Below are 22362 nucleotides of genomic sequence, written 5' to 3'. Positions count from 1 at the left end.
TTTATTTTATTATTTATTTCAAGTTTTTATTTAAATTCTTATCAGTTAACAAAGAGTGTAATATTAGTTTCAGGAGTAGAATTTAGTGATTCATTGTTTATATATAATATCCAATGTTCATCACAAGTGCCCTCCTTAGTACCCATCACCCATTTATCCCATTCCCCTACCCTCCTCTCTCCATCAATCCTCAGTTTGTTCTCCATAGTTAAGAGTCGGTTTCATGGTTTGCTTCTCTCTTTCCTCTACCTATATTCATCTGTTTCATTACTTAAATTCCACATGAGTAAAATCATATGTTATTTGTCTTTCTTTGACTGACTTGTTTGACTCTAGCTTCATCCACATCATTGCAAATGGCAATATTTCATCTTTTCTGATGGCTGAGTAATATTCCATTGTATGTATAACACATCTTTTTACCCATTCATTTGTCCATGGACACCTGGGCTCTTTCCACAGTTTGGCTATTGTGGACATTGCTGCTATAAATATTAGCGTGCAGGTGTCCCTTCGGATCACAATGTTTGTATCCTTTGGGTAAATACCCAGTAGTGCATTTGCTGGGTTTTAGGGTAGCTCTATTTTTAACGTCCTGAGGAACCTCCATACTGTTTTCCAGAGTGACTGTACAAGCTTGCATTCCCATCAAGAGTGTAATAGGTTCCCCTTTCTTCACATCCTCACCAATATTTGTTGTTTCCTGACTTGTTAATTTTAGCCATTCTGATTGGCATGAGGTGGTATCTCTTTGTGGTTTTGATCTGTATTTCCCTGATGAGTGATGTTGAGCATCTTTTTATGTGTGTTAGACATTTGTATGTCTTCTTTGGAGAAATGTCTGTTCATGACTTCTGCCCATTTCTTAACTGGATTTTTTTTTTGGGGGGGATTAAGTTTAATAAGTTCTTTTTTTATTTTTTTAAAGATTTTATTTATTCATTTGACAGAGAGAGAGACAGCCAGCAAGAGAGGGAACACACGAGCAGGGGGAGTGGGAGAGGAAGAAGCAGGCTCCCAGTGGAAGAGCCTGATGTGGGGCTTGATCCCAGAACTCCAGGATCACGCCCTGAGCCGAAGGCAGACGCTTAATGACTGAGCCACCCAGGCGTCCCAAGTTTAATAAGTTCTTTACAGATTTTGGATACTAGCTTTTTGTCTGATATGTGAGTTGAAAGTATCTTTTCCCATTCTATAGGTTGACTTTGAGTTCTGTTGATTTTTTCCTTCACTGTGCAGAAGATTTTTATTTTGATGAATTCTTAATAGTTCATTTTTGTTTTTGTTTTTCTTGCCTTCAGTGATGTGTCTAAAAAGAAGTTGCTGTGGTGGGTCAAAGAGGTTGCTGCCTGTGTTTTCTAGGATTTTAATGGATTCCCCTAAAAATAGAGTTAAATGTACAGTAGTCTGACTATAGTTAATTATGCTGCATTGTATTCTTTAAAATCTGCTAAGAAGGTAGATCTTTAGTGTTCTCATCACACACACACACACACACACACACACACAATAAAAGGGTGACTATGTGGAATGATGGATATGTTAAACAGCTTGATGGTGGTGATTATTTCACAATGTATACTTGTTTCAAAAGATTACATTATATACCATATACAAACCTGGATAAAAAAAGACAACAAATTTCATTGCATGTCATGTAACCATATCAACATAGATCACTAAATTCACAGAATGGAATTACAATAAAAGCATATTGTTTCCAGGGGGGGTGGGAATAAAGGCATAAACCATTTAGAAGAAGATAGAGCAAAATATCTAAGATATAAATTTAACGAGTTTCTTGAAATAGACTTAAAAACACACAGTATAAAGGAAAGTTAGTAAATTCAACTACATTAAAGGTAAGATTTTTGAATATTGTAATGTTAACATTTTAGCTCCAGCTTAAGCCCTCTTGTGTGGGGTTCTGTCCACATTTTACGCCAGCCATCCCTGTGCCCACCTGCACCATGAGCTGCATGCAGATATAATCTGACAGCAGGGCACATTAGCGGACCACTTTCTTTCTTTGCCTTTCAGCCATGGGGTTTCTGTGACACTGCATAGGGCACTCGCAGAACCACCCCCTGCTGCTCAGTCTGCCAATACAACAAAGTGAATGCCTGTGGAGCTGCCTTTGACTGAGATGGGTGGGGGCCCCATGAAGATTTCTACTCCCTTTCTGAGATACATTCTACAAGTCTTTCAGAAGGCCATGCTGGGACTGAGCCCCTGCATCTAGCTGTAGGGGCCAGTCCAGTAGGCTTCCCTTGTATTTGTTTCCTTTTGTTACCAGGTGTAGTGTGTCCCCTGCACCCCTACCCCAGGCCTTTCCAGTTCATATGTTAAAATCCTCATCCCCAGTACCTCAGAGCATGACTTTGTTTGGAAATAAGGCCATTGCAGATGTAATTAGCCAAGATGAGAACACATGGAATGGGAGGAGTCCCATTTATACCTAACAAGATCTAATGTAAAAGAGTGGAATTTGAACACAGACTTGCATGCAGGGAAAGCACCATGTGAGGATGAATGAAGGCAGAGATGTACCAGCCATGCAATGCTGGGGATTTCCTGCAAACCACCCGAAGCTAGGAGAGAGACATGGAACAGATTCTTCCCCATTGCCCTAAGAGGACGCAACTTGGCTGGCCTACCACTGTCAGATTCCTACCCTCCAGAACTGTGGGATGATACATGTCTATTGTTTATACCATGCTGTTTGTGGCAGCCCCAGCAAATTAGGTACAATCCGTAACCGCAAAATGTACAGTTGGGCTACAATGGTACCACTCACTCTCAGAATCGAGGCATTCAGTGGAAGCTTTCCCAGTAACCAAACTTCAAGAGATATCTGTAGGAAAGAAGGAGATCCACCCTATGCCAGTATGTCCTCATCTTAATTAGTTACAACTGCAATGATGTTTTTCCAAATAAGGTCACATTTTGAAGTTGTAGAGATTGGGACTTCAATATATGAATTCTGGGAAACACAATTCAACTCATAAATGTGCTCTCTCCTCAGATTCATCTTCTTCTCACATGTAAAATATATTCACTGTCTCCCAACATCCTCCAAAGTCTTAATCTAGTTCAGCCTCCCATTTTGTCTGAATAGCATCCAAATCAGATATAAGTGAGATCTGAGGGGTGATTCATCCTCTCCAGGTGTGAATCTGTGAAGCCAGACATCGTGCCATGTGCTTCCCAAATATGATGAGGGGGCAGGCATAAGATAAACACCCCCATTCCAAGGGAGAGAAATCAGAAGGGAAACAGGGGTCCTTGGTTCCAAGCAAGTATGCAACCTGGCTGGGCAGATTTCATTAGATTTGATGGCTTGAGAATAATCCTCTTTGGCTGTGCTCTGCCCTCCTTGTCCACTCCCTGGGACTGAGGAAGGGACAGTCCCACCTCTGAACCTGTGCCCACTGGGTCCTGATGATGAGGGAACAGAAGGCAAGCTGAAGACAAAGCAGAAGCTGACACCCTGCTACCCCCCCCCACCATGGGATGTATGCAACATTCCTCAGGCACTCCTGGCTGCCCTAAAGGACAAAGAAACAGTCCTTACTACCCGCAGCCGATTGACAAGTCCTTGAAACAGGCATGGTGACATTCCTCTAGGAACTCAGCTGCCTTGATGTTAATACTTTGCTAAGGGCAAAAGGCGGTCCTAGCCTGACCCCCTCCCCTCCACCAAGATCCTGTAAGTCTACTTTAACATATAAAAATTCCTTTGGAAACTTCCTTTATCTCTAACCCCCCACCCCCCAAGATATGTGTTGGCAATCATCTCCCAAGCATCAGGCTCATTGATATACATCTGAAGGGTCTTATGACTAAGGTTTTATTAAACAGTAATAAATGACCTTTTCCCAACAGCAGCTAGCCCCCTCAAGGTCCTGGAGACCTTGCTTCCAAAATTCCTTAGAGACTTACGCTATCCCTAACCCCCTCCCAACTTGAGGGTATATAATGGGCCATTTTTCACAACCCCAGGGCAGCAGCTCTTTCTGCCCATGGGTCCTGTCCCCCTGCTTTAATAAACCATGATTTTGAACCAAAGATACCTCAAGAATTCTTTCTTGGTTGTTGGCTCCGGACTCCACCCTGCTGAACCTCACTTATATTCCCCAACCTCATCACTGATGCCAGTGGCAGCCTTGTTAAACTAGGACCACCTCTGGGATTATTCTTTCTTATCTTGAAGAATAATGCGTATTCCCAGACATATAACTTGGTTGGCCCTTTTTCTGTGTGAGGAATCTTACACTGACAGCCTTCCTTCATTTCATTCTGTGTCTGCCTCCTTACATTTTCCATCAGTGTTTCTGCTGATAGAACATTCACAGAAATTTTGTTGGTCTCCTGTGCTGTTCGTAGGGCTCTAAACTGTCAGAGAAGAGGGTCCTTTATAGATCTGTCCCACACAACCACACTTCTATTCCTGGCTTCAGCTGGGTGGGTTGACTGGGTAATGTCATTGCTGGATTGTGAAAGTGATACATATATTTATTTGTAAATATAAATAAACTACTACTTAAATAGTAGGTTACTATGTAAATATTTCCTCTTTATCCTTAGTCAAACAGTTATACTGTGGTGTCTTAATGTTCTAGTAGTTTGTCTAGTGGATTCACCCAGTGATATACTCATTTTTCCTATACAGATAATAGCTCCAAGTAATAACAATGTTGCATCTTCCTTCTCATCCTCCTACATCTTATTTTTCCTCCTTAGTTTGTTATGTTATATAGGTTTTGATGTTGGAAACAAAGGCAGAAGAAAAAATTTTAAATTTCCTTACAGCCCACTGACAAGTCCTTGAAACAGGCAGAGTGACATTCCTCTAGGAACTCAGCCGCCTCGATGTTAATACTTTGCTGAGGGCATTAGGCAACCTTAGCCCAACACCCAGGATCCTGTAAGTCTACTTTAACATAAAAATNACTCTATATGGAAAACCCAAAGGAATCCACTCCCAAACTATTAGAAGTTATAGAACAATTCAGTAAGGTGGCAGGATACAAAATCAATGCCCAGAAATCAGTTGCATTTCTATACACGAATAACGAGACTGAAGAAAGAGAAATTAGGGAATCCATCCCATTTACAATAACACCAAAAACCATGCGTTACCTTGGAATTAACTTAACCAGAGACGTAAAGGACCTATATGCTAGAAACTATAGATCACTTTTGAAAGATATTGAGGAAGACATAAAAAGATGGAAAAATATTCCATGCTCATGGATTGGAAGAATTAACATAGTTAAAATGTCCATACTACCCAGAGCAATCTACACTTTCAATGCTATCCCGATCAAAATACCGAGGACATTTTTCAAAGAACTGGAACAAATAGTCCTTAAATTTGTATGGAACCAGAAAAGGCCCCGAATCTCCAAGGAACTGTTGAAAAGGAAAAACAAAGCTGGGGGCATCACAATGCCGGATTTCGAGCTGTACTACAAAGCTGTGATCACAAAGACAGCATGGTACTGGCACAAAAACAGACACATCGACCAATGGAACAGAATAGAGAACCCAGAAATGGACCCTCGGCTCTTTGGGCAACTAATCTTTGATAAAGCAGGAAAAAACATCCGGTGGAAAAAAGACAGTCTCTTCAATAAATGGTGCTGGGAAAATTGGACAGCTACATGCAAAAGAATGAAACTTGACCACTCTCTCACACCATACACAAAAATAAACTCCAAATGGATGAAAGACCTCAATGTGAGACAGGAATCCATCAAAATTCTAGAGGAGAACATAGGCAACAACTTCTATGACATCGGCCAGAGCAACCTTTTTCACGACACATCTCCAAAGGCAAGAGAAATAAAAGATAAAATGAACTTATGGGACTTTATCAGGATAAAGAGCTTCTGCACAGCCAAGGAAACAGTCAAAAAAACTAAGAGACAGCCCACGGAATGGGAGAATATATTTGCAAAGGACACCACAGATAAAGGACTGGTATCCAAGATCTACAAAGAACTTCTCAAACTCAATACACGAGAAACAAATAAACAAATCATAAAATGGGCAGAAGATATGAACAGACACTTTTCCAATGAAGACATACAAATGGCTAACAGACACATGAAAAAATGTTCAAAATCATTAGCCATCAGGGAAATTCAAATCAAAACCACACTGAGATACCACCTTACGCCAGTTAGAATGGCAAAGATAGACAAGGCAAGAAACAACAATTGTTGGAGAGGATGTGGAGAAAGGGGATCCCTCCTACATTGTTGGTGGGAATGCAAGTTGGTACAGCCACTCTGGAAAACAGTGTGGAGGTCCCTTAAAAAGTTAAAAATTGAACTACCCTATGACCCAGCCATTGCACTACTGGGTGTTTACCCCAAAGATACAGACGTAGTAAAGAGAAGGGCCATATGCACCCCAATGTTCATAGCTGCATTGTCCACAATAGCCAAATCATGGAAGGAGCCGAGATGCCCTTCAACAGATGACTGGATTAAGAAGCTGTGGTCCATATATACAATGGAATATTACTCAGCTATCAGAAAGAACGAATTCTCAACATTTGCTGCAACATGGACGGCACTGGAGGAGATAATGCTAAGTGAAATAAGTCAAGCAGAGAAAGACAATTATCATATGATTTCTCTCATCTATGGAACATAAGAACTAGGGTGATCAGTAGGGGAAGAAAGGGATAAAGAAAAGGGGGGTAATCAGAAGGGGGAATGAAACATGAGAGACTATGGACTATGAGAAACAAACTGAAGAGTTCAGGGGGAGGGGGTGGGGGAAGGGGATAGACTGCTGATGGGTAGTAAGGAGGGCACGTATTGCATGGTGCACTGGGTATTATACGCAACTAATGAAGCCTCAAACTTTACATCGGAATCCGGGGATGTACTGTATGGTGATTAACATAATATAATAAAAAAATAAAATTAAAAAAAATTCCCTTGGAAACTTCCTTTATCTCTAACCCCCCCCGCAAGATACATGTTGTCAATCATCCCCCAAGCATATGGCCCACTGATACATCTGAAGGGTCTCATGACTAGGTTTTATTAGACGGTAATAAATGACCTTTTTCCAACAATAACTAGTCCTCTCAAGGTCCTGGAAACCTTGCTTCCAAATTCCTTAGAGACTTACGCTATCCCTAACCCCCTCCCAACTTGAAAGTATATAATGGGCCACTCCTCATGACCCCAGTGCAACTCTTCCTGCCCACAGGTCCTGTCCCCGGGCTTTAATAAAATCACCTTTTTGCACCAAAGAAATCTCAGGAATTCTTTCTTGGCTTCGAACCCTAACATCCTTCCCTACATCAGTTTTTGCTACTTGGAGTGGTGGTGATATTTCTGTTATGCTCCATGGTTTAATAGGAATCGACCTAATATTCACAATTCTTGGTTTTTTTTTTTTTAAAGTAAAAGGTATTTAGAGGTTATGATCAGGATTGTGGGTCCTGGGTTACTACTGGGTTATTTTTACAAATAAACAAATAAGTCAGTACTTGATAGTGATATTTCTCGTTCTAAACTAAGATTAAAGCGTTCTTAAGTTCTTTGACTTTATATCTTTATATAAAAAATCTTGGTTCCTAAGCACAATACATCATTATATATTTATTTTATCCTATTATCTATCTACTATCTATCCTCTATCTATCAATCATCTATATAAATAATTTCAAAATAATGACACAGATATTCAAGATTTCTTCATGGTATTTTTTGTCTGTGGAGTTTCCCTCTAGGTCGTACAGTGACAGTGTGTTTTGACAGCACATTAAAGCTGTAAATCTTGGTAGAGATTGCACCATTTTATGCAGAGATTGAAGCCTGTTCTGACTCTTCTCCACTGTAGATGAATTGCTTTTCTGACTGGTTACCTTTAGATTCTACTTTTTTTCTTTTTTATCTTCATCAACACTTCTCTTTCAATACTGCTGTTCTATTTCATTTTTTGCCTTTCAATATTCAGATTCAATTCTCTTTCATTTCAGGAACATCTTATGTTTCAATAATTTCCAGATCCATCTGTTTTGGTCTGTTTTCCTTAGTGATAGTAATTTTGTGTAAAAGGACAGGCATAGTCTTCTATGCCTGTCATTGTTTTCTATCTGCATGACTCGGTTTCTTTGCTGCTTAATTTTCTGTAATTTTCTTCTATTTTCAGCAGGAGATATATTTTTTAAAGATTTTACTTATTCATTTGAGAGAGAGAGAAAGCACATGAGTGCAGGGGAGGAGCAAAAGAGAAGCAGACTCTCTGCTGAGCAGGGACCCTGATGAATGGCTCAATCTCAGGACCCTGCAATCATGACCTGAGCCAAAGGCAACTGCTTAACCAACTGAGCAGCCCAGGCACCCCTTCAACAGTAGATATTTTGCTTGTGTTTCCTCTAAAATGATTTTGTGATGTTTCTAGATTCATTGTCTAGAGACCGTTAAACTCCTGGGATCTGATCAGACCCTGTTTGCACCTTTGCTGCTCATGTCACCATGGTGTGTGTTCAGGTCATGCTTCCCCCTAAGAGTCACAGGGAAGTCAGTGGGTTGAGGGCACTCCCTGCTTGCCTCCGTCCTTCCCATCTCACATCCAGCAGAAGAATGTCTGATTCCAACCCAGTCCCACTGTACATGTTGCTGTAGCTGTGGACTGCACCCCACAGAGGAGCCGCAGGTCATGCATGCTGCGTAGCACACCCTCACCATGGTCATCAACACGGAGCAGCCCGGGGCCAGATCATGATCTCTGGACTGACCACACAGGCCAGTGCCCTCATCATTCATTGACTGTGTGACCCCGGGAGCTGCTTTACCTTTCTGTGTCTGTGTCCTCATCTATAAACATGACAAAGGTCATCATATCTGCCTCAATGGGTTAGGGCACATACATGAGCAGAGGGAAAACCATGTGTGCACACAAGGAAAAGACAGTTATCCACAGGCCAAGGAGAGAGACCTCAGGAGAAACCAACGCTGCTGACATGTTTATTTCACACTTTGCGCCTCTAAAACTGTGGCAAAATAACTTTCTATCATTTAAGTTGCCCAGACCGTCATATTTTTTATGGCAGCCCAAGCAAACTAGTACATTCTAAATGCTCTAATGCAGAATTAGTGCAGAAAACCCATGCTCTTTGGCACTGATAAAAAGGTCTAAATTATATATCAACAGCCAAATGGTCATGAGGTCAGGTAAATGCATTCAAAGATCAAATAAATGGTAATATAATTTTGGCACCAAGCATATAAAGGGAATAAGTGGGGTTCTAGGAATCAAGTAAAACTTGAAAGCTTTCTTCTACTTCTTCAAGGAAGACTTCACTTAGATGGGATCTAAGGTTGAGCATAAAACAGAGTTGTGTCCCCTGAGTTTGGACTGCAGAAACAAAGAAGTTATAAAAGAAATTGATGACCTGTTTAAGACAAGAGAAAGAACAAGGAAGTGGGCAGAGGAAAAAGTGGGATGAAGAATGCAAAAGGAAGGACACCAAATAGTTCTGCCTATAAAGATTATAGGTCACCAGAAATGGTACCCATTCCATTAGTGAAGTGATTTGCTACTCCTCAAGCCTCCAGAGATGAACGAGCAGTTCCCGGGACTGGAGCAGACCAGGCATAGAGACTGAAGGGAGAGGGTGATTCAGTGGGCCCTGAGGCAATGCCAAGTGTTCGCAGGACAAATCGTAATGAGGGAGAGTCCCTGTCAGGGTGATCGTGTGTGGAACTGTGCTTTCCAGGTTGTTCTGCTCATGTATAGCACCTAGGAACTGGGCAAAATGAAGTCTCAGGCTTGGTGGGTCCAGGTTAGAACCTGGGACTCTGCATTTCTATCATGCTCCAGGTGATGCTGACTCTGCATATCCCACAGTGAGCAGGGAGGCTGCAGGCCCAGAGAACATGCATTTGTCTGGGAAGCAGGGACAGGTCGGCTGTGCTGTACTCAGGCAAGGACGGGGTTCTCTTTTTCTGCTGGACAGAGGGGCCTGCATTAGCAGGTTATGCTTTTATCAACTTCTTTTTTTATATCAACATTTAACTAAAAACAGTCCTGTGGAATTCCTTCTCTGAAGATGGATGAAATTTTCCAACTGAAACCTTGCACATTGCATATAAAACAAACATTAGGAAGCATCTGAAAGAAGAGAGAAGAGGCCAGCTGGGGGCCTCAGGACACAAGGAATGACACTGTGCTGAGGTCCCTGGGTTCTCTATTTCTTTGCTTGTTTTTTATTCCTCTATCTCAGACTTGGAGCTGACGAAGCTCTTTTCAACAAATGATGCTGGAGTAATTGGATATCCGCAAGCTAAATAAGCAAATAAACCTCTGCCAAACCTTACATTTTGTGTAAAAATCAACTCAAAAGGGGATGCAGGGCTGGCTCGGTCGATGGAGCATGCAACTCTTATTCTCCGGGTTGTACGATCAAGCCCCATGTTGGATGCAGAGATTACTTAAAAATAATAACATCTTTAAAAAATGGATCATGGGGGCGCCTGGGTGGCACAGTGGTTAAGCGTCTGCCTTCGGCTCAGGGCGTGATCCCGGCGTTCTGGGATCGAGCCCCACGTCAGGCTCTTCTGCTATGGTCCTGCTTCTTCCTCTCCCACTCTCCCTGCTTGTGTTATCTCTCTCACTGGCTGTCTCTATCTCTGTCGAATAAATAAATAAATAAATAAAATCTTTAAAAAAATGGATCATGGACTTTATGTAAAATGAAAAACCACAAAACTTAAAAAAAATAAGAGAAAATTTCTATAGTTTGGACAGATAGCATGGTGAGATTTTAGAGATGACACCAAATGCATGATCCATAAAAGGAAAACTTGGCAAACTGGATTTCATTAATATTTAAAATGTTTGGGGCTCCTTGGTAGCTCAGTCAGTTGGGTGCCTGACTCTTGATTTGAGCTCAGGTCGTGATCTCACGGGTTGTGTGAGATCGAGCCGAGTTGGGCTCCATGATCAGTGCAGAGTCTCCTTGAAGATTCTCTCCTCTGTCCCTCTCCCCACTAGCTCTCTCTCTAGGATAAATAAATAAATAAATCTTTAAAAAAATTTAAGGGGCACCTGGGTGGCTCAGTGGGTTAAGCATCTGCCTTTGGCTCAGATCATGATCTCAGGGTTCTGGGACTGAGCCCCACATCAGGCTCCCTGCTCAGTGGGGATCCTGCTTCTGCCTCTCACTTTCCCTCTGTGCTCTCTCTCTCTGAAATAAATAAATGAAATCTTAAAAAAAATGAAAATGTTTGCTGCATGAAAGACTTGTTAAAATGATGAAAGAAAAACAAGCTACAGATGGGGAATGGGTATTTCCAAACCATATGTCTGACAAGAAACTTCCATGTAGACTATATAAGGAAATCTCAAATTTAGCAACAGAAAACAATTATAAAACAGACAAAAGGTAAGATTCATTGAGGAAGATGCATGGATGAAAGATGAAGAATGTTCATCATTGATAGCTGTTAGAGAAATCCAAATTAAAATCAGTGAGATATCCCTAGGTGTCTATCAGAATGGGTAAAATTTAAAAAGAGAGAGAGAAAAAACTAAACCAAACCAAACCAAAACAAACAAACAAACAAACAAACAAACAAAAAACAACAACGCTACCAAATGCTTGCAAGGATGCAGAAAAACCAGATCGCTCATATATTTTTGGTGGGAAAGGTAAGCTGTATATCTGCCCTGGAAAGCTTATGGCAGTCTCTTGCAAAATTAGACAGGTGTTTACCATGTGACTCAGCAATTGCACTCTTAAGTATTTATCCCAGAGAAACACAATTTTAATAATCACACAAAACCTGTTCATAAATGTTCATAGCAGCTTTATTCTGATAGCCTGACCTGGGGACAGCTCAGAATCTTTCAATGGGTGAATTAGATGAACTGAAACATCAATACCCTGGAATACTATTTGACAATAAAAAGGAAAAAAAAACTATTGATACACACAACAACCTGGATGTATTTCCAGAAAATTATGCTGAACGAAAAATGATAATCTCAAAAGGCTACTTTCTATATATTTCTATGTGTATAAAATTCTGGAATTGGCCAAAATGTAGAACCACGGCATAGATGGGTTGATGCCAAGATTTAAGCAGGTGTGATGGGGCTGGGAGAGAAGCAGGTGTGGCAGTCAAAGGCAATGGCAAGGATGCTTGTGTGTGGGGGGAATACTCTGTATTTTCTGTGTATCAGTGTCTATCTTGTTATATTGTAGTACAATTTTGCAAGATGTGGACGCTAGGGAATGGGTCTATGGGATATCTATTAATTCTTACAGCTGCATATGCATCTACAATTACCTCAAAATACAATGTCTCATTTAAAATAAATCCAGCATAGCAGGCACAGCGAGAATGCCTTTATAGCTATAAGATTGTAATGGTTTTGAGATTATTGTTTTCTTTAAGGTATTTCAAGAATGAAAACTCCTGTACTTGCTTCTTGTCATCATTCTGGTCAGACATAGAGCTCTTGCTTAACAGAAAGTGATGTGTGGGAATTATACTGAGCATAATTTGTAAGAGGACCACAGTTGTGCCTTCCTTTTAATTAGATCCATATTCTGGGTTGCTTTCATATGTCAAGAGTGATGAGATGTGTCATTTGTGAAGCCAGAGGCTTACGGCTCTGAACCCACACTCGTATCACTCAGCTTCATGGTGAGGCTGGTGTGGGAGTGTGTATGCCATATTTCTGCTTCCCTTGCTTATTTCTTATGAGGCTCATGCATAGTGGTTGATAGAGACAGGTGGGTGGCATACCGGCTAGTGTTGGGAAGGAGATGCGCTCTTCCCTCTTTGCTTCTTGCTTGGTTTCTCTCCTGTTCATTTAATCTCTAGGGGCCATATATTAGGTAAAAGCAGTTGAATGAAGATGCTCCACTGGGTGGTGAGCAAAACTAGTGTTTCCTCAATGATGTCAGCCCAGCCAGCAATGCTCCTGACTCAGAAGTAGGAGGTTGGCAAATGTGTGCTCCCAGGTGCCTCTTCTCTGTGCCATCAGTTTTAAGAGTTCCTGTTCTTTGTGTTCCCCTAGTGCTAGGGGGTGCTTCTTTTTGCCTTTTCCTTCCTTCAGTATCTAGTTAATAATTCCTTGTGCTAATTGCCCTCTTTTTTTGTTTTTTTTTAAATAATGGAAGTGGTGTCTGCTTCCTGATGGTCCCCAACAGGGACCAATGCTACTCTTACGTTTCTGTTTAAGGATAATGTTGTCAGGTGCCTCAAATGTACTTTTCATTCGTCCACTGTCTCTACAAAGCAGGCTAACGTCCGCTCCACTAGAGGTGATAGTTGAGAGTTTTCATGCATGAGATACCAGACCTCTGAGGAAATGAGCTGGACAAAAGCTGACCTCGCCTGGAGTCTGGGCCCCTCCCTCACTCTTCATTGGCCATTCTGTCTTTCCATAAGAGCCTCTTGAAAGCCCCCTTTATGTCCTTGTTCCTCAAAGTGTAGATGAGGGGGTTGAGAGTGGGGGTCACCACAGTGTAGAAAAGAGTTAGGAACTTGCCTCCCTTCTGGGAAAAGCGACTCTGGGGTCGGATGTAGACGGCAGTGACACTGCAGTAGAAGAGAAAGACGACAGCCAGGTGGGATGAGCAGGTGCAGAAGGCCTTGCTCCTGCCCTCCTGGGGCTGGATGGCCAGCACTGCCTGGGCGATGTGGCCGTAGGAGACAATGATGAGCAGAAGCGGCCCCATCAGGAAGATGGCACCAATCACTGAGATCTGGAGCTCGTTGACATGTGTGTCTCCACAGGCCAGGTGGATCAGTGCAGGGACCTCACAGACAAAGTCATCCACCCGGTGGTGATGGCAAAAGGGGAGTTTCATGGTGGTGGGAGACTGCACCAAGGTGCCGAAAATCCCACTTGCCCAGACCAGGAACGTCAGCTTGTGACACAGGGGCAGGTGCATGATCACTGCATAGTGCAGGGGTCGGCACACTGCCACGTAGCGATCAAAGGCCATGACCAGCAGCAAGACACACTCTGAAGCTCCCAGCCCCAGGAAGATGTATAGCTGGACTGCACACCCCATGTAGCTGATGGTCTTGTCCGAGCCCCAGAAATTGACCAGCATCTGGGGGATGCAGCTGGTGGTAAAGCAGAGGTCCAGGATGGAGAGGTGGGTGAGGAAGAAGTACACGGGGGTGTGGAGGTGGGGGTCTAGGTGAGACAGCAGTATGATGGTGGTGTTGCCCACGAGGGTTACTGTGTAAAACACAGACACAGCCACAAAGAGGGCCATTTCTAGCCTGGGGTTATCGGAGAAGCTCAAGAGGATGAAGCCATCTGGGATGGTACCATTAGCCTGTCTATCCAGTGCCCAACTGGAACTGCAAGGAGCAGCACATCAGTTAGAATACCACCTACTAGAGGTAGAGAAAAGTGATTCTTGATTTTAGAAAATTGCTCTTTCTTCATTAATATTTTCTCTAAGCCTTTACTCGCTTTTCTTTTATCTCTGTCCCTTTTTGGACATTTTCATGTTAATTTCTTTGAACTTGGACTGTTCTTGCAAACTCCTAGAAGATGAGATTGTGGTATGTTATTATTTAAAAATAACCCTTGCCACTATGAACATCTTATGCCAGCAAACTGGACAACTAGATAAAATGGAGAACTTTAGAAACATACAAACTACCAAAATTGAATCAGGAAGACATAAAAAATCTGAAGAGATCAATTACCATTATAAAGACTGAATCAGTAATAAAAAGTCTCCCAACAAAGAAAAGTCTAGGACTAGATGTCCTCACTGGGGAATTTTACCAAACATTTATAAAAGAAATAACACCAAACCTTCACGAACTTTTCCAAAAAAATTAGAGGAGGGAATACTCCCAAACTCATTTAACAGAGGCAGCATTACCTTAATACAAACTCCACATAAGGACACCACCAGAAAAGAGAACAGACCAATATCCCTGATGAATATAGATGCAAAAATTCTCAGTAAAATGCTAGCACACTGAATTCAGCAGCACATTAAAAGGATCATGTCCCACAATGAAGCAGAACTTGTCCCTGGGAGGCAAGGGGGGTTTAATATATGCAAATAGGGGGGTAGTTGAGATGGCGGAGGAGTAGGGGACCCCTTTTTCAGCCAGTCCCCTGAGTCGAGCTGGATAGGTACCAGACCAGCCTGAACATCCACAGAATCAGCCTGAGATGCAGGAAGATACATCTGGATCTCTACAAATGAACATCTCCAGCATTGAGTATTGAGGTATGAAGCGGGGAGCCGTGAAACCGTGCACAGATATCAGAAGATAAACAGAAGGGGGAGGGAGCCACCATGTCCGGGCGCTGGGAAGTGGTAGCCACCTGCACGGGGGAGCGGCCGGATGGCAGACCAGCACCCTCGAGACAGCAGNTGAAGCGGGGAGCCGTGAAACCGTGCACAGATATCAGAAGATAAACAGAAGGGGGAGGGAGCCACCATGTCCGGGCGCTGGGAAGTGGTAGCCACCTGCACGGGGGAGCGGCCGGATGGCAGACCAGCACCCTCGAGACAGCAGACTGAGACCGTGAGCCGGGAGCTCGCGCCCCAAGCATCTCACGGAACTCAGGAATTCCGGTGTGCTCACTGGAAACAGACTGAGACCGGGAACTCCGGGAGCACTCATGGGGTGGCCGGCAGCTGGCGGGCCACCTACACCGGGGAGCAGGCAGACCTCGGACCCACACCCTCGAGACAGCACTGAGACTGGAAGCTCTGGGAGTGGGCGCGGGGTGGCTGGTGGCTGGTGGTGATAGAAACACAAAGGACAGAGACATTCCAGGCCTGGAAGTGAAGGCTGGGATGCCAGCTGTGGGGCGCACATCCTGGGATGCTNAAGCTCTGGGAGTGGGCGCGGGGTGGCTGGTGGCTGGTGGTGATAGAAACACAAGGACAGAGACATTCCAGGCCTGGAAGTGAAGGCTGGGATGCCAGCTGTGGGGCGCACATCCTGGGATGCTGCAGGGTTGAGCAGCACCAACAGAAACAGAGGTAAAGTGGCCAGAACATCAGTGGAGAACGGTCTGTGATCCCTCTGTTCTGAGACAGAGGCTGAATTTCAGCCGCTGCTTCTCTGACTCTCAGAAGAGGCACAGCAAACCACCAGGGAAAGCTGCCAGAGAACAAAAGCCTGGAAATACCAGCTCACAGCATGCCCATCCCCATCACCCCTTGCAGGGGATGCAGAGACTCTACCCAAACAGGGTTGCCTGAGTATGGGCGCCGCAGGCCCCTCCCTCAGAAGGCAGGTTGAAAAATCAAGAAGCCCACAATCCGGGGTGCCAGGGTGGCACAGTCATTAAGCGCCTGTATTCGGCTTAGGGTGTGGTCACAGTGTTCCAGAAAGGAGTCCCTAATTGGGCTTCTCCACTGGGAGCCTGCTTCTACCTCTCCCACTCCCCTGCTTGTGTTCCCTTTCTTACTGACTGTCTGTCTCTCTCTCTCAAATAAATAAATAAAATCTTTAAAGAAGAAGACCACATCCCTAAAATCCCTATAAAACGAGGGCGAACGGCCTGGGTCCCTGTCAATAATTTGGGCTCTGGACAACCCCGCAATCTCTCCTCATCAGAATGCAGAGAAGGAGAAGTCCCACCCAGCAAAGAAAAGATAATGAGTCTGTGGCCTCTGCCACAGAAATAATAGATATGGTAATAACCAAATTATCAGAAATGGAATTCAGAGCAACAATGGTCAAGATGATGAGTAGACTTGAAAAAAGTATTAATGAAAATGTTACTGAGAATATAGAATCCCTAAGAGCAGAAATGAGAGTGAATCTGACAGAAATTAAAAATTCTATGAGTCAAATGCAGTCAAAACTAGAGGCTCTGATGGCCAGGGTCACTGAGGCAGAGGAACGCATTAGCGAATTGGAGGATGGGTTAGTAGAAGAAAAAAAGAATATAGAAGCTGGCCTTAAAAAAATCCATGCCCACGAATGTAGATTACAGGAGATTACTGACTCTATGAAACGATCCAATGTCAGAATCATCGGCATCCCTGAGGGGGTGGAGAAAAACAGAGGTCTAGAAGAGATATTTGAACAAATTGTAGCTGAAAACTTCCCTAATCTAGCAAGGGAAACAAGCATTCGTGTCCAAGAGGCAGAGAGGACCCCATCCAAGCTCAACCAGGACAAACCTACGCCACGGCATGTCATAGTGCAATTCGCAAATATTAGATCCAAGGATACAGTATTGAAAGCGGCCAGGGCAAAGAAATTTCTCACGTACCAAGGCAAAGGTATCAGGATTACGTCAGACCTGTCTACAGAGACCTGGAATGAGAGAAAGGCTTGGGGGGGCATTTTTAAAGCTCTTTCAGAGAAAAACATGCAGCCAAGGATCCTTTATCCAGCAAGGCTGTCATTCAGAATTGATGGAGAAATAAAGACGTTCCAGAATCGCCAGTCATTAACCAATTTCGTAACCACGAAACGAGCCCTACAGGAGATATTAAGGGGGGGTTCTATAAAAGTAAAAAGGCCTCAGGAGTGATACAGAGCAGAAAATCACAACCGACACAAACAAAGACATTACTGGCAACATGACATCATTAAAATCAAATCTCTCAATAATCTCTATCAATCTAAATGGCTTGAATGCACCCATAAAATGCCACAGGGTTGCAGATTGGATAAAAAGAAATGACCCATCAATCTGCTGCCTACAAGAGACTCATTTTGAACCCAAAGATACATTCAGACTGTCAGTAAAGGGATGGGGTACCATCTTTCATGCAAATGGACCTCAAAAGAAAGCTGGAGTAGNATCTTACACGCAAATGGACCTCAAAAGAAAGCTGGGGTGGCAATTCTCATAACAGATAGTTTGGATTTTAAACTAAGGACTATAGTTAGAGACATAGAACGGCACTATATTACTCTTAAAGGATGTATCCAACAAGTGGATATGACAATTATAAATATATATGCCCCCAACAGGGGAGCAGCAAGATAAACAAGACCACTCTTAACCAGAATAAAGAGAAATATAGATAAAAATACATTAATAGTAGGGGACAGCAACACCCCACATTCAGAATTATACAGAACACCATGGCAAAAAACTAAGCAAAGAATCAAAGGCTTTGAATGCCATACTCAATGAGTTGTACCTCATAAATATATATAGAACACCACACCCCAGAACCAAAGAATACTCATTCTATTCTTATGCCCATGGAACATTCTCCAGAATAGACCATGTTCTGGGAAACAAAACAGGTCTCAACCAATACCAAAAGATCGAAATTATCCCCTACATATTCTCAGACCACAATGCTCTGAAATTGGAACTCAACCACAAGGAAAAATTTGAAAGAAACTCAAACACTTGGAGGCTAAGAACCATTCTGCTCAGGAATGACTCGATAAACCAGGAAATCAAAGATCAATTTAAACAATTTACGGAGACCAACGAGAATGAAAACACAACGGTCCAAAACCTATGGGATACTGCAAAGGCAGTCCTAAGGGGGAAATACATAGCCATCCAAGCCTCACTCAAAAGAATAGAAAAATCCAAAATGCAGTTTTTATAATCTTACCTCAAGAAGCTAGAACAGCAACAGAGGGACAGGCCTAATCCACTCATGAGGAAGCAGTTGACCAAGATTAGAGCAGAAATCAATGAATTAGAAACCAGAAGTACAGTAGAGCAGATCAACAGGAGTAGAAGCTGGTTCTTTGAGAGAATCAATAAAATTGACAGACCACTGGCAAGACTTATCCAAAAACAAAGAGAAAGGACTGAGATTATTAAAATTATGACTGAAAAGGGAGAGGTCACGACCAGCACCATTGAAATTGCAAGGATTATTAGAAACTTTTATCAACAGCTATATGCCAAAAAACTAAACAATCTGGAAGAGATGGAGGCCTTCCTGGAAACCTATAAACTACCAAGACTGAAACAGGAAGAAATAGATTTCTTAAATAGGCCAATTAACTATGAAGAAATTGAGTCAGTGATAAACAACCTTCCAAATAATAAAACTCCAGGCCCAGACGGTTTTCCTGGGGAATTCTACCAAACATTCAAAGAAGAAATAATACCTATTCTCCTAAAGCTATTTCAAAAAATAGAAACAGAAGGAAAGCTACCAAACTCATTCTATGAGGCCAATATTACCTTGATCCCAAAACCAGGCAAAGACCCCACTGAAAAGGAGAATTACAGACCGATTTCCCTAAAGAATATGGACGCTAAAATTCTCAACAAGAAANTCCTCAACAAGATCCTTGCTAATAGAATCCAACAGTACATTAAAAGGATTATCCATCATGACCAAGTGGGATTCATACCTGGGATGCAAGCATGGTTCAACACTCGCAAATCAATCAATGTGATACATCATATCAACAAGAAAAGACTCAAGAACCATATGATCCTCTCAATTGATGCAGAAAAAGCATTTGACAAAATACAGCATCCTTTCCTGATTAAAACCCTTCAGAGTGTAGGAATAGAGGGTATATTTCTCAATCTCATAAAAGCCACCTATGAAAAGCCTACAGCAAATATTATTCTCAATAAGGAAAAGCTGGAAGCTNAATCAATGTGATACATCATATCAACAAGAAAAGACTCAAGAACCATATGATCCTCTCAATTGATGCAGAAAAAGCATTTGACAAAATACAGCATCCTTTCCTGATTAAAACCCTTCAGAGTGTAGGAATAGAGGGTACATTTCTCAATCTCATAAAAGCCATCTATGAAAAGCCTACTGCAAGCATTATTCTCAATGGGGAAAAGCTGGAAGCCTTTCCCTTAAGATCAGGAACACGACAAGGATGCCCACTCTCGCCACTATTATTCAACATAGTACTAGAAGTCCTTGCAACAGCAATCAGACAACAAAAAGGGATCAAAGGTATCCAAATCGGCAGAAAAGAAGTCAAAGTGTCTCTCTTCGCAGATGACATGATACTCTATATGGAAAACCGNAGCCACTCTGGAAAACAGTGTGGAGGTCCCTTAAAAAGTTAAAAATTGAACTACCCTATGACCCAGCCATTGCACTACTGGGTGTTTACCCCAAAGATACAGACGTAGTAAAGAGAAGGGCCATATGCACCCCAATGTTCATAGCTGCATTGTCCACAATAGCCAAATCATGGAAGGAGCCGAGATGCCCTTCAACAGATGACTGGATTAAGAAGCTGTGGTCCATATATACAATGGAATATTACTCAGCTATCAGAAAGAACGAATTCTCAACATTTGCTGCAACATGGACGGCACTGGAGGAGATAATGCTAAGTGAAATAAGTCAAGCAGAGAAAGACAATTATCATATGATTTCTCTCATCTATGGAACATAAGAACTAGGAAGATCGGTGGGGGAAGAAAGGGATAAAGAATAGGGGGTAATCAGAAGGGGGAACGAAGCATGAGGGACGATGGACTATGAGAAAGAAACTGGGGGCCTCAGAGGGGAGGGGGTTGGGGGAATGGGATAGACTGGTAATGGGTATTAAGGAGGGCACGTATTGCATGGTGTACTGGGTATTATACACCACTAATGAATCATCGAACTTTACATCAGAAACCGGGGATGTACTGTATGGTGAGTAACATAATATAATAAAAAATATTAAAATAAAAAAAATAATACAGGCAAATAAATCAAAGTAATAGATCACATTAATACAATGAAAGAGAAATTATATGAATCAATTCACTGCAGGTGGAATAAATATTTGACAAAATTCAATATCTGGAAATGATGGAAACCCCCTTTTTTAAAATTTTGAGTTTAGGTGACAATGTTAGATTAGTTTCAGATGGACAAGAGACTCATTCAAGAAGTTTATACATTACACTCTGCTCATTGCACGTGTAGCCACCATCTGTTCCCACATGTCACTATTACGACATCACTGACCATATTCCCTTTGCTGTGCCTTTTTTGTCCATGACTTACTCATTCCATAACAGGAAACCTGTGTCTTCCACTCCCTTTCACCAATTTTCCCCATCCCCCTACCCTCCTCCCTTCCGGCAACCATCAGTTTGTTCTGTGTACTTATAGGTTGGATTCTGCTTTTTGTTTGTTTATTTATTCCTTTTTCTTCTTTAGATTCCACACATGAGTGACATCATATGGTATTTGTCTTTCTCAGTCTGACTTATTTCACGTAGCGTGGTACACTCTGGCTCCATCCGCATTGTCACAAATGACAGTATCTCATCCTTTCTTATGTCTGCATAATATTCCATTGTATATATATCACATCTTCCTTATCCATTCATTTATCAGTGGACACTGGGTTTCTTCCATATCTTGGCTAATCTAAAGAATGTTGCAATAAATATAGAGGCACATATATCTTTTTGAATTAGTGTTTTTGTTTTCTTTGGGTAAATAGTAGCAGAATTATTGGATCATAAGGAAGCTCTATTTTTCACTTTTTGAGGAACCTCCATACTGCTTTCCCCACTGGTTGTACCAATTTACATTCCAACCAATAGTGTATGATGGTTCCTCTTTCTCCACATCCTCACCAAACTTGTTATTTCTTGTGCTTTTGATCTTAGTCATTCTGACAGATTTGAGGTGATATCTCATTGTGGTTTTGATCTGCATTTCCTTGATGATTAGGGGTGTTGAGCATCTTTTCATGTGTTTGTTATCCATTTGTATGTCTTTATTGGAAAAAAATGTCTATTCATGTTTTCTGCACATTTGTAAATCAGATATTTTTTTGTGATGACTTGCATAAGTTCTTTTTATGTTTTGGATATTAATCCTTTGCTGGATATACACAATGAATACTCTTGACAAATTAGGTATAGAAGGGATGTGGCTTGACATAATAAAGGCTATCTATGACAAGCCCACAGCTAACACCATACTCAATTTTGAAAGGTTGAGTTGAGAGCTTTTCCTCAAAGATCAAAAATAAGAAAAGAGTGTACTATCTTACTGCATTTATTCAATGTAGTACTGAAAATTCTAGCCAGACTGATCAGGCAAGAAAAAGAAACAAAGGCCATCAGAGTTGGAAAGGAAAAAGTAAAATGTTCCTATTTGCAGATGGCATGATTTTATATAAAGAAAATCATAAAACCTTGGCCAAAAAACTAACAAATTCAGTAAAGTTTCAGGGTACAAGTTAGCAAACAAAAATCAGTAATATTTCTATACACTAGTGATTAATTATCTGGAAAAAGAAAGGTTCTCTTTACAATGTTATCAAATAGTAAAATACTTAAGAAAAAACTTAAAGGAGGAGGTGAAAGATGTCTACTCTAAAAAGTATAACACATTGATGAAAGAAATTGTGTAAGGCACAAATAAATGGAAAGGTATCTTGTGTTTGT

The 22362-nt window shown here is 41.8% G+C and overlaps 2 protein-coding genes across 2 annotated transcripts in view; both read right to left on the bottom strand.

Annotated features, from left to right (window-relative positions):
* The window catches only part of DNAH9 (dynein axonemal heavy chain 9), a 1064222-nt gene that overhangs the window by 415549 nt on the left and 626311 nt on the right, over positions 1-22362 (bottom strand). The gene's annotated exons all lie outside the window — the stretch shown is intronic.
* Positions 13403-22362, bottom strand: part of LOC100469802 (olfactory receptor 2H2) — a 33058-nt gene continuing 24098 nt past the window's right edge. Inside the window, exon 2 of the mRNA XM_034647257.1 lies at positions 13403-14363. Coding sequence (XP_034503148.1) covers positions 13403-14363 — 961 coding nt within the window. The remainder of the gene's footprint in view (positions 14364-22362) is intronic.

Source organism: Ailuropoda melanoleuca, chromosome 17 (genome assembly GCF_002007445.2).
Source record: "Ailuropoda melanoleuca isolate Jingjing chromosome 17, ASM200744v2, whole genome shotgun sequence".
Taxonomy (NCBI): Eukaryota; Metazoa; Chordata; class Mammalia; order Carnivora; family Ursidae; genus Ailuropoda; species Ailuropoda melanoleuca.
Note: the sequence above shows the minus strand (reverse complement) of the source record. Positions and strands in the feature narration are given on the sequence as shown.